Below are 13,116 nucleotides of genomic sequence, written 5' to 3'. Positions count from 1 at the left end.
CACTTAGGAGGCTGAGGCAGAAGGATTGCTGTGAGATCAAGGCTAGCCTGGGCTATGTAATGAACTCAAGGCCACTCTGAACTACATAGTAATCCCCTAAAATAAAATAAAATATAAAATAAATCACAATCTTAATCATCAGCATTGGGAGTTATAATCATATTTATGGAACATTTACTAGTATTTAGTGCTGGATACTGTATATATTGCATGTATATTTCCTATGTACTTTATAAACTCAATTTTGTTTTTTTCTTTTTCTATTGTATTTTGGTCCTTTTCTGTGTTCTTGACTCGGTCTGTTATGCATGTATGGAATTTGTAATTAGTGCTTAGTAGTTAGAGAATAGTAGCTGCTGTTTATGCATCATCTCATTTATTTCTCATAATGATTCTATGAGGAAGGCAGCAATAAGAGGTTTAATTTTGTTTTTAAGATCACACAATTTGTGAAAGGTAGAAATGAATTAAGGATGTAGGGAATTTGATGGAGTACATAAGGACTTAGTGAAGCATTTGTAACTCATAACTGATTAAGATATAAAGACCAAGTAAATGACCTTCCTACATTTTTAATGGTGATATTATTAGCAGCAATTATAAAACATGACAGAATTGTGTGGCAGAAAAATTCATTCATAGCTACAGAAAATGGATGGTTAATAAAGAGAAAAAGTAGACATTTACACTTTCAACTAAAACTAAGAAATTGTTACATATGATCCTACAAAATCTGGTTATTTGTCATATTACAAATCTAAGAATTGCCTTGTTATATGTTAAGAGAGCCTGATAAAACATCCTGATATTTTTTCTTAAATGGATGGTATCTTAAACTTTTGATATTATTAGTTAATTACTATTAACTTTTGAGTCTTATTTGTGTCATTGTTTTCATCTGTTTTTCTGTCAGGTAACAAATTCAGAGCCTTGGCATGTTAGGCAAGTTTGCTACCATTAAGCTATAACCCCTACCTCTCCCTGTTTTTGTATTATAAAATCACCTACAGCTTGAGTTGCCTTTAGTTTTCAGGAGTTGATGGACACATTTGAATTTTTTCCATTTAAATTATTTAAGCTCAAGGTCATTTTGAAAGTTACCAGAACAGTGCTGTGTGTAGCATTCCCTTGCACATGAGGACTGGACGAGATAGGGGACCACTGGTTCCCAGTGGGTGATGTGGGGAGCTGGTGTGGAGCCCGGCCTCTTTTTGTCTGCGCCCTTTTCCTTGTCAGACTGTGATTTCAGTTCTGTATATGAACCGTAGCTGTATTACTTAAAATACTCTTAAGAATTCCTTTTGCATCCTCTTCTATATCTGATAGTCTTGCTTCGTTCTCCTGGATATTTGTTTTTTAGCACAACTGTAAATGCACTTTTATATATAAATAAATAAAAATAAGCAGTTATTCTCATGGAATTGTAAATTATGTGATAGCATATTGCTTCAGAGTGAGTTACTTATTATTAATTTTAAATGTAATTCAAGCTGGCCCTGTAGTCACTTTGTAGCCCAGGCTGGCCTTGAACTCACAGCGATCCTCCTGCCTCAGCCTCTGGAGTGCTGGCATTACAGATGTTCACCACCACGTGTGGCTGAGTTCCTTAACTTTTAAATGTGAACCAGGTTTTCTTTCTTTGTGTTTTGCAAATAATGAGACCCCTAACTGAACGTCATTTTTTGCTCAGGTGAATTTGCTAGTACATTTATTAATTTATTATATAGGTAAAGTGTATTTTGTGTGTGTAGATAGAAATTTATGAACATATTTTATGGTTAATTGTTATTATGTGAAGAAAAGCTAAAACATTGTGTTAGTCTATATTCTGTTGCTGGGGCAGAATACCTAACACCCGTCTAATTTGCTTAAAGGAGGAGAGGTGTATTTTGGTGCATGGTTCTCATCCATGGCTGGCTGGCCCCAAGGCAGGAGCTGGTTGGGAGAGAGGGGTAGTAGAGGAAAAGCTTCTCAGCTCCTGGCTACCTGGGAGCAGTCAGAGAGGGCAGGACTCTGGGCCAAGAATGTACCTTTGCAACAGGGCACCCCTAGTGACATGCCCTCCCAAGAGCAGGTCACCCCACCCCCACCCCAAATAGTCGCTTCCCACAGCCATTCTTCTGAACAGGAACACCTGAGCCTTTGCAGGGGCTTTTGCATCTAAACCCTTAACCTCTTCTTTTCATAGTGACAAAAACAATCACTTTTATTTCTTCACAGGAGGATAGCAAACAGGCGCAGTTCTTAGCCTTAGCTGTTGTGTACTTTATCTCTGTTCTTATGGTCTCCAAGTATAGAGACATTTTGGAACCCCAAAATGAGAGGCATGGCCATTCTTTGAAAGAAACTGGTAGTGAAAATGGGAAAGTCTCACTCCCTGGTAAGTGTCCATGTTTTATCCCTGGGTGCCCAAAGTTTATGTAAAACTTCACCCAGTTCATACACTGATTTTGAAATTTAAATCCTTCAATGTATAATGTGAAAGCCCATATTTTTAATAACAGCTAATATTATAGTTTAAGTAGCATGTAATTAATTGCAATTGTGACATGATTTTTATTCTTTAAATGAGCATCTGTTAAAAGGTAAGAAAATACTATCATTTATACAGTTAATATTTTTATTCAGCATTTGCTGTGAATAACCCATATTCTAAGAAAAGACTAACATGACAGACTTGTTAACTAATCATAGTAATAATTGAAATTTGAAAAGTAGAAGTATAGTTAGGTAAATAGCTATTGTCATAGAGTTAGCTGCCATCCAAAGAAAGTATTTTATTTATGCAATTATATTCATTCTTGAATAGCTGACTACTTGAGTATGTTCATGAAAAAAATCTCTGCTCTCATGGAGCTTATATTCTAACAAAAGGAAAGAAAAAGTATATGAAATGAATTGTATAATATTTCAGAAAGTTGTAAAAATGCTGAGAAAAGAAAAAATGAAGAGGGCAGACATGATCAGGAATGAGTGACCGAGATGGAATGTAGTTTTTTTCCTAAAGGAAATGAGGAATCATGGAGAATTTTAGTGCAAGAGTTACAACTGGCTTGTGTTAATTTATTGAATGGTCCTGGAGATTGAACTTGGGGATTTTCCTTTGAGCTGCATCCCTAGCTATTTATTTTTTATTTTGAGATGGGGCTTCAGTAAGTTGCTAAGTGCCCAGACTGGATTTTAACTTGTGATGTTCTTGCTTCAGCTCCCAGGATTCTGAGATGTGCTACCATGCAGGACTCTTGATATATATAGATAGTTTTTATTTTTGTTTTTAAAGAGGAGATCTTGCTGTGTAGTCCAGGGTGGCCTTGAATTGGCAGGTGATTCTCTTGCCTCAGCCTCCTGAGTGGAGAGATTACAGACATGCACTATCATGCCCAGTTTTGTGATTTATGTTTTTAAAAGTAACTCCTTGGGTTCTGTGTTAAGGATACACTCTGGAGGGCAAGAAAAATTACTGTTTTGGTTACGGATTGTTGTGTAACACATTACTTTGAAATTTAGTGTCCTAGAACCACAAGTATGTTCATCTTGCTTTTGTGACAACCCCCCACCCCCCACTGTTGATTGAACTTAGGTCCTCATGCACAGTAGGTAAGTACTCTACCACTGGGTGACCCCCATTCCCAATTTTTGAGGCAAGTTCTTGCTAATTTGCTCAGTTTGACCTTGAATTTGAGATCCTCCTGCCTCAGCCTCCCGAGTAGCTGAGATTGCTGGCTTATATCAGCACTGTATGTATTTGCTTTTAGGATTCCTTCTGTTAGACTGGACAGGCCACAGTGGGGATGGTTCACCATACTGCAGACACTGTGGGGGTTAGGAATCCTAACATGAGTTCTGTACTTATCTGTCCAGTGACTCACCCGAGATGACTGGGAGTTGGAGCTGGCTGACTGAAGCCACAGAGTGGGGGTTAAGTCTGGGCTGTCAGCCTCATTTTCCATTGCTCCCATTAGTGTGGAAGGGCTGTTTCCATGTGGTCTTTTCATGTGTGGTCTTTTCTTGTGTGGTCTTTTCTTTCATCAGCAGGGTGGATCAGAAGTCAGATTTCTTAATGGAGTTTTTAGTGTTCTAGGATTGCAGCTGCTGCTTTCTTCAAACTTGGGCCCAGAGCTGGCCCAGGGTTACTTATTTTACATCAATGAATGTAATCAGGCCCAGTCGAGTTTTACGGCCTTGTCAAGACAGTGAACACTGGGACACCTGGGAGAGTTGTTCCATGAGAGTCACCACCTTCCTCCATCTTTAGGACAGTGCAGTCATCCAGCAAGAGGGCTGGAGGGCGGCTGGGGTCATTGAGAGGACGAGAAGCAGTCATGCTCTGGATAGACTTCTTTGTCAGAGAAAACAGGGTCTTGAAACATTGGATGTGGGTTATGGGAAAGAGAAATGCCACGCGAGAGTAATTATAAGGTGCAAGGAAGGATGGACAGGTAAGAAAGGTTTTTTGAGAAAGACAAAAAAATTCAGTTTTTAACATGTTGACACAGATGATGTCAGGAAGGCAGTGTGAGAGTCTGAATTTTTATGTAGAAGAGGTCGGGATGTAGAGTACTTTTATTACTTAAATGTCGTATTATGTGATCTTCAATTACAGGTGCATTCATGTGTATATTTATCGATAATACATTAGTTTTTACGGTTTAGAACACAGTGTATTTCAGAATTATAAATAGATGGCTGTTAGGCTGAAAGTAACTTTTTATTTCTGCTTTTCACCTGCGTCATTTGTTCTTCCTTTTCTGGAAAGACATGGAAAACAGAGCAGTGGCGGGCAGCCCTGTGGCTCGGCCTCCTGGGGCGGAATCCTTGGAGTGTGCTGCGGGCTCTAAGAGGAGGGACTCGGGCTTCGGAGAGGATTCGGCCTCTGCCTTGGTCTCAGCCCCTGGGAGTGGCACCTGTGTTCCTGCCCCTGCGGCACCTTCCAGTGTCAGCGCGGGTCCTGACGCCATCAGCGAGGTGCTGTGCACGCTTTCCTTAGAAGTCAATAAATCTCAGGACAGCAGAAATGACGCAGGAGAGGAGTTGGATAACAAGGCGACAGCAGCACTTCCAGTTTCTAAAAACGTCAACGTGAAGGACATTTTGCGGAGCTTGGTCAGCACCCCGCCCGAGGGAGTTGCGATGGAGCCGGCTCTCTTGCCGCCCTCCTGCCTTGGTGCTCTCAGTGATCTGTCTGCGGAGCCACCTGTGCAGTTCAGGTCTTTTGACAGGTATGCAGAGAGCTTACACTTACATTTATAAATTGGAAAAGGTTAAACAGTTCGGTTGGACATGGCTAAATTTTGTAGTTTCAGTAGTAGAAAGATGTTTTGATCTGTTTTATAAAAAATGTACTTTACTTGGTTCATACAGCATCACAGATTATTTTTTTTTGCATGTCAATAAGATTATTTAAAAATAATCTTAATAGCCCGCTGGCAAGTTGTTTGTAAAACAGCTTTTTTGGTTGTTGCTACAACTTGAAAATCGCTTATATTTACCAGTGGCTCTCCGAGAGTGCCATGTCTCCAGGATGGAGCCAGCCTGCATGAAACAGAGAGGGATCTTAATTCCACAGATGCATGGACTCAGCAGTGTTTTCAGAGCCCTGACAGCTTGAGAAAGCTGACCACAAATTCCTGACTCTTGTCGATTTTACTGCTCTGAGAAACCTTTTACTAATGTTCATGAACGTTTCTTATTCTATAAAGTTCTAACAAATATTTTTGACTAAACGTTCTGCTTTTAAAAATTAATATTTTAATCTGTAGGTAAGATTTAATTTACAGAAAAGTGCCTAGTACAAAGAAGTTTTATTTGTTCATGAATCTTTAAGTAATTAGTAATGTTTCATTACTTTTTAATATTTCATTGTATATTTTCTATATAACTATCATCATGTAAATAATGAAATTAACATTGGTATAATACTAACTTCAAATATCATTCAATTTTTAATCATTATCTTATTAATGTTTTTTATAGTATAGAGATCAAGTTCAGAATTGTGTTTAGTTATTGTGTATTTTTTTATTTTTTATTTTTTTGTCTTTTTCTTTTTTACCGGGGATCGAACTCATGACTGTCTGCTTGCAAGACAGGTGCTTATGCCACTGAGCCAAATCCCCAATGCCAGTTATTGTGTATTTTTATTGTCTTTCAATCTGGAAGAATAATTCCTCAGTTTTTCCTTCAATTCATTGATCCCAATACAGTATAGGTTCAGCTGTTTTCAGAATATCCTCAGTTTAGCTTTGTCTAATGTTTTCTCAGCATTGGCTGGCAGTTAGTGTGTGTGTGTGTGTGGCAGGAGGGTGACTGCACTGATACTGTTTCTTACTTTTACATCCTATCAAGTGACGCAGGACTTTATCTGGTTACTAATGCTGCTCACTCAGAGCACAAAGTTTCTGGCTTCTCTACTGTAGAGATATGCCTGTGAAGAGAGTGTAAAACTCCATCAATGTCGTCAGATTTTCATTTCATTCATTTTATTGTTTTATAGTTTCTATTTTATTCATGGCTTATAATCTGTTCTCATTGTTTATGTTGATGCCTAGATTACCCAGTGAGATTCCCTTCCCTTTGACTTGTTTTCTTTTGATATGTTCACATTGTAACTTTTTTAATGAATATTTTGTTGTTTCTCACGCTTATTGTTAGACCATGCCCCAATAAACTTTTTTTTTTTTTTTTTTTTTTTTGTCTTTTTCGTTTTTATTGGTACCAGGGATCGAACTCACGACTGCCTGCTTGCAAGGCAGGCGCTTATGCCGCTGACCTAAATTCCCAGCCTCCCCCAATAAACTTTTTACTTATCTAGTCCTTTCCCTCTGTCAGATTGTTCCCTCCTCCCCTTCCTCTTGACTTTCTGCAGGTGGGGGGGGGGTCTCATTGTGTTCCCAGGTGTCCTTATTAAACCCCTGGCCTCAAATGATCCTTCTACCTCAGCCTCTGAGTAGCTGGAGTCACGGTTGTGTGCCAGCTTTGTTTGTCTCCGGTTCCTCTTATTCTCTATCTCTTCTCCTCTCCTAGCTTTGTACTCCGGGTCTGCTGTGGGTTGCCATCATAGGCACTGAAGCTGGTTAAGATTGTGCATGGTAATTAAGATTCTCAGAACAGAAAATATGTAACTTTAGTGGGGAGGGTTTGGCATGATCTTGTTATCTTGTCCTGTTTCCCTCTGTTTACAAATTAGGAAATGCCCTGGAGAAAATAGAGTTTGATAGAGTTTGAATTTCAGGTAAATGACATACAGGTATCTGCGTAATATGACATAAATACAGTTTCTAGATTCATATGTCTTTTTTATACTTTTTTTTTAAACATTGAAATAAAAGAGGGCTTGAAATTTGACTCATTCACTTATTAGTGAATGGACAAATTATCTCTTCCCTAAAGTTAGGAGGAAAAAGAGCCAGAATGAAGTGCATTGATATGAATGGAAACTCAGCTACTATATCTAATGAGCCATTCGATCCCTGCTGCCGTGATGTTAGTGTGTTGTGTGCATGTAGGCATTAAGTATTTGGAATACACATTGCAGATAAAAGCGTTATAGTTCCAGTGCACACATATTATGAACTCTAATAGGTTTCCTGTTTTTGGGGCAAAATATCTGACATCTATAGTTTAAGGAAGTTTATCTGACTCATAGTTACAGAAGCTTTAGTCCGCGGTTGACGAACCCTCAGGCAGAAACATCATGGTGGAAGAGCATGGCACAGGTAAGCCACTCAACCCATGGCATTCGGAAGCATAGAAAAGAAAAGGAGAAGCTATGGACAAGAATGCACCCTTTTAGTTCCGCCTTCAATGACTCATCTCTTCACACCAGGCCCTACCTTCTAATAGCGCACTTAGCTATGAACTCATTAATGTATTAATCCACTGATGAGTATAGCACTCCCATGATATAGTCACCTTCCGAAACCTGACCCCTGAATTTATGAAACTTCTGGGGACATTTTAGATCGATACTCAAACACTGAAAAATCAACAAAATGAATATTACGCTAGAAAAATGGAAAATGATAGGAACCACTGTTAATATATACAAATGTCTGTATCATTAATAATGATGTAAGTACATATTAAAGTAACTGGAAGATATTTCCACCCAATTTACATGGGTAGGTTTTTTTTTTTTTTTTTTGAGACAGGATCTTGTTATGCAGTTAGGCTGGCCTTGAGCTCACTTTTGTAGCCCACTTTGGAGTCAGTTTGGTTTCAAACTTGCAATGATCCTCCTGCCTCAGCCTCCCTAGTGCTTGGATTACAGGTGTGTGCTCCCACACCTGGCAGTAGAGTTTTTAAAATGATACCAAATTTTTAAAAATGATACCTGTTGTTAATGAAGATGTCAAAAATCATTTGTATACTTTGTTGAAAGAGCATTTTGTTACAATTTATTTGAAAGGGAATTGGCAGAAGTAATTAAAAATTAAAATATATACATTTAATTCTATATATGGGTATTTATGCAGAAGAAATATATAGCAAATTTTTTTATGCAAGAGAAATTTCATAGTTAAACTAATATCTGTTGAACTTTTTACTGTGTGGAAGTCTATTCTTTATACATTATGTGTTTAGATGGGTAGTCTATTCCTGATTTACATATCCCATATTTACAGATGAAGAAACTGAGACATACGAAATTAAGTAGCTTAGAGTCTTATGGTAGCAAAGAGTAGAGCTAAGACTTGAACCTACTGTCTTAACTGTTGTGTGTTCTTTGATGTCTTGTACTGTATTTTATAGTAGCATTGTTTTTTTTTTTTTTGTTTCTTTGTTTGGTACCGGGGATCGAATTCACAACCTTCCATTTACTAGGCAGGCGCTTGAGCCACTGAGCTAAAACCTGGCCCCCAGCATTGCTTTTTAATAGTAAAAAAATTGATTTATAATTGCTGATCTATGAAGAGTTGGTTTCATGTGTTATTTTGATACATATTGTGTATACACATTGAGCATTCAAGTGGAAAGTTTTACATTTCATGAGACAGGTCACAGTCAAACTGCAAGAATACCAAAAATACAGTATTGTATCAATGTACCTTCAGGCTATGTGTGTAAGGTATGTATGAATGTAAGTACATTTTGTGCTCAGAATTGGGTCTCATCCCCAGGATGTTTCATTAGACCATGTACAAGCACTCCAAAGCAGAAATAGCAAAACAAAACAGAACTCTTCTGAAATCTGAAACCCTCTGATCACACCCATTTTGGAAGTGCCATACACCCTGTACATATACTGCCATAAGAGAGAAGGGCAGAACATTGTGTTTTGGTGTAAAAGGACATTGAAGGTAATTTTTAATTTAAAAAAAATAGTGTACATATCAGGTTAGAATTTATGATTTTTGGAAGATAGTTACATGTGTTTCTCTGTTCCTCATAAAGTAAATATAGAACTATTCACGGCAATGGTGAGTTTTGCAAGTATAAATATCAGGATTTTAAAAAAGTTCTCAGGTTTTAAAAAAATTTTTTAATGTTTATGGTAAGGTTATATTCAGAAACATTAAAGTGTGGCTACATTTTAAAATTTAGTATATCTTGTCAACATAGTCAAAAAGATTATTAATTACATAGATTTTATAATTTTGCCATTTTTTTCCTTCTAAGTAGTGTTGAAATTAGTCTGTGTCTTGCTGATAACTTCAGTGAGATTATAAAGGTAGTTAAGAAGGCATACTTAGGTAATACATTTTATGGAATACATTGAAATAGAAAGGTAGTTTTGGCAATAGTATTTTCCAGGATGTTCTGTGGAAGTGTATGTGTCTGGTATGCATTTAACATATTGTCTGGTGGAAAACAAACTTGTGTCTTTTTTCTCCTTTCTTCTTAGTAAGAGGTATCTTTTAAAAAACTTGCATCCAGACATAGGCCAATGGAGTATCTTTGGGAATTTCAAAGCATCCCTCTGATCACGTATTTATCTCAGGAATGCTGTGTCAGAAATCACAACTCTCCTCATATCTTAAGAATTATCAACTTCCAAGCAATAGCTGGAAAGTTTAGAGTAACAGCTACATGAGTGAAACCTTGCTGAAAGGCTGCCAGGTTGCGGGCCTTTCTGAACAGAAAGGTGTTTGTGTTCATTCCCATGCCAAAATTCTTGCTCTTATCTAATTTGAAGATCCTCTCTGGTGATTAGTGGATGCCAGGGATTTATCTTGATAAAGTTCAAGGGCTGGTCTGGCTTTTCGACTGGATCCTTAGGGACTAGAGGGCTAAGCTAAATGCTTTTTTCTCTTTCAGTGAACAGTTTGCAGGTTAAATGGAATAGCATTTACGTGAAGGTCTGTGATATTCGAAACTGATTTAATTCTGAAAGGATACTTTTGAACCTTAGTTATCAAGAGAATATTGTTGCTATTTGCCTATTGTTAATTAAAAGAAAATTTTAATATCCCTAGTTAATGTTCAAAAAAAGCAATTGCTATGTGTGGGACCTTAGAAGAACTTTTTCACCTCTACAATGGGAATCTCATGTAATAAATATGAATTAAATAATTCAGATGTGCGCTTAGCACGGTGCCTCACAAATATTAAGTATTTATTAAAATTATTAAATGCATAAAGCCAAACTTTAAGTAAGAATTTATCCTTTTTTGATGGTACTAGAGATTGAACTTAGGGCCTTTTGTACATACTCTTCTACTCTTCCACATCTCCAGCCCCTTTTGTTTTGAGATGGGTCTCTGTCAGTTTTCCAGGCTGGCCTCAGCCTTGCAGTGCTTCTGTGTTAGCTCCTTGAGTAGCTAGGATTACACTCTGCCAGGCTAAAATTTTATCTTTTTAATATTTGGCTTTTAATTGTCAGTTTGGAAAACCAGTGTGCATAACTGGTTGTTTTCCACATTCTTTATGACACAAGGCTGAAAGTACTTTTTGTTAACACTTGTAACTTTATAAAAAATTCAGACAACTACTTTACTCTATCCTTTTCTCCCTTTCCCTCTCTTTCCCTCTCCTCTCCTCCCTTCCCCAAGACAGTATCTCACTCTTTTTTTTTTTTTTTTTTTTTTTTGTCTTTTTCATTTTTATCGGTACTGGGGATCGAACTCACGACCGCCTGCTTGCAAGGCAGGTACTTATGCCGCTGAGCTAAATCTCCAGCCCCAATATCTCACTCTTTAGACCACGCTGGCCTCAAACTCATAGTGATCCTCCTGCCTCAGCCTCCCAAGTGCTGGGATTACAGGGATGCGCCACCTTGCCCAAGCCCACATAATGTTTCTTAAAAAGGATTTCATTTTGTTTCTTAAAATTTAAGGACTGAGGCATAGCTCAGTGGTAGATCATGTGCTTAGCATGCAAAAGGCCCTCAGTTTGACTGCTAGTATAAATAAAAGAAACAAAAGTTGTAGTCTGAGAAAGATGGCAGAAATATCTCTTGCATATTGTCTGGCATATATATTCTGCAAGTTTTGTCTAACGCATGGTGTATTTTCCAAAGAATTTTATGGAAAGATAATGTAAAATGTTTAGTTCTGGCATGATCAGTCTTAGTACTGGTAAATTTTATTTTCTGCACTATTTCTTAATCTGGAACATGCATTACTAGTTTGGATTTACACATGTGTTCAAGATGAGCATGATAGGGTAAAGACGGGGTTAAAGATCCCTCTGTTGAAGATTTTCAGCTTTTATATGAAAACTTTATAATAATAATGAAAATAGTTGGTAAATGAGAGTGACAGTATACATGTAGTGTCCTTTTAATTGAATTATTGACTTTTAATTTTCTTTATTTTTGTGTGGTCTGGAACTGAAGCAGAATTATGTTACTTCCTCAGAAATGATTTGAATCAGTCACTGAATTTACAAATCATTATTTTATTTCCTTTATGTATTTATAACATAGACAAAGAATAGAGTTTTTCCAATTATAAGCACCTGTATTTTAGTAATTTAATTATAGTTCACATGTAAATATCTTAAAGATATTTGCTACTACTAATTATAGATGATTGTAATATAGAATTAATTTTAAATGTTAATGTGATTATGATAATGTGATTATGTGAAAACGTTAATATACTAAAGTCTGTTTAAGTGTATACTTCAAATGAATGAATTGTCTGGTAATGTTAATTGTGTATTTCAAAACTTTAAGAAAGGTCAGGATTAGGAAACAATTCAAATCGGAGTTCTGGCTTTAGAAAGATTTTTAGGGCAGTTCTGGAAGTTCTTTTGGCTGTTTACTTCTCTGTGTGTTAGTTGTTAAGTTTAAGAACGTGAGAGTAGGGGGCTGGGGATTTAGCTCAGCGGCATAAGCATCTGCCTTGCAAGCAGGCAGTTGTGAGTTCGATTCCTTAAAAGTTTGGTCTTAAGGAAAAAGACCAAAAAAAAAAAAAAAAAAAAAGAACGTGAGAGTAGTATATACCTTAGGATTTTGAGTATTGAATAATAATTTCTGGTCTAGTGTCAGTGTTTAATGAGTCATAGATGGTGTTAAAATCTGTAATTTTATATTGGGTAATAGGATTTTATAAGAACATACATTGTATGTTACGAACTTTGACTTGGGGGAACCAGGGAAGGCTTACCTTTGAGCAGCTTTGAAGCACGAGAAAAGGAGATCATTTTTAAGGCATTGGAGCTGTGAAATGATAGAGCATGATCAGGAACCATTAAAATATACTGCACAAAACTATGAGCAGTGCTGAAATGGTCAAACACAGAGATGATGAAAGAATTGTACAGTGAGCACCCATAGACTGATTACAGAGGTCCTATAATTAGTCCTTATCTGTATTTGTTTCTTCATACAAGTTTCCATATATCTACCCACCAATCTTACATCTTGGATGCATTTCAAAGTAAGTTTCAGATATTGTGTTAGTGCTTCTCATTTTTTTTTTTTTGCTACTGGAGACCGAACTCACCACCTCACGCTTGTCTGGTGGGCGCTTATTCTGCTAAGCTAAATCCTCAGCAGTGCTCTTCATTCTTAAACACTCAGTGTGTAGCTCTCTAGAGACCAATATAATAATAGGGTTTTTGAGATAAATTTAACTTCCCTGAAAGGTATCAAACCCAGGACCTTGTGTATGTTAGGCAAGCTCTGTACCACTGAGTCACACCCTTTAGCCTGAAAGGCTCAAATTTTAG

At 37.1% G+C, this 13,116-nt stretch overlaps 1 protein-coding gene across 6 annotated transcripts in view; it reads left to right on the top strand.

Annotated features, from left to right (window-relative positions):
- The window catches only part of Lrba (LPS responsive beige-like anchor protein), a 662,281-nt gene that overhangs the window by 163,437 nt on the left and 485,728 nt on the right, over nt 1-13,116 (top strand). For all 6 annotated transcript variants that reach the window (XR_010039211.1, XR_010039212.1, XM_003476894.5 and 3 more), the window contains exons 29-30: nt 2,221-2,380; nt 4,757-5,219. Coding sequence is in view for 4 of the 6 variants with exons in the window: in XM_003476894.5 (XP_003476942.2) it covers nt 2,221-2,380; nt 4,757-5,219 (623 nt within the window). In the remaining 2 variants the exon portion in view is untranslated. The remainder of the gene's footprint in view (nt 1-2,220; nt 2,381-4,756; nt 5,220-13,116) is intronic.

The sequence above is a fragment of the Cavia porcellus genome, unplaced genomic scaffold (genome assembly GCF_034190915.1).
Source record: "Cavia porcellus strain 051 isolate PalLab524CR breed Dunkin Hartley unplaced genomic scaffold, mCavPor4.1 scaffold_14, whole genome shotgun sequence".
Lineage (NCBI taxonomy): Eukaryota > Metazoa > Chordata > Mammalia > Rodentia > Caviidae > Cavia > Cavia porcellus.
This window is presented reverse-complemented; position numbering and strand designations above follow the sequence as displayed.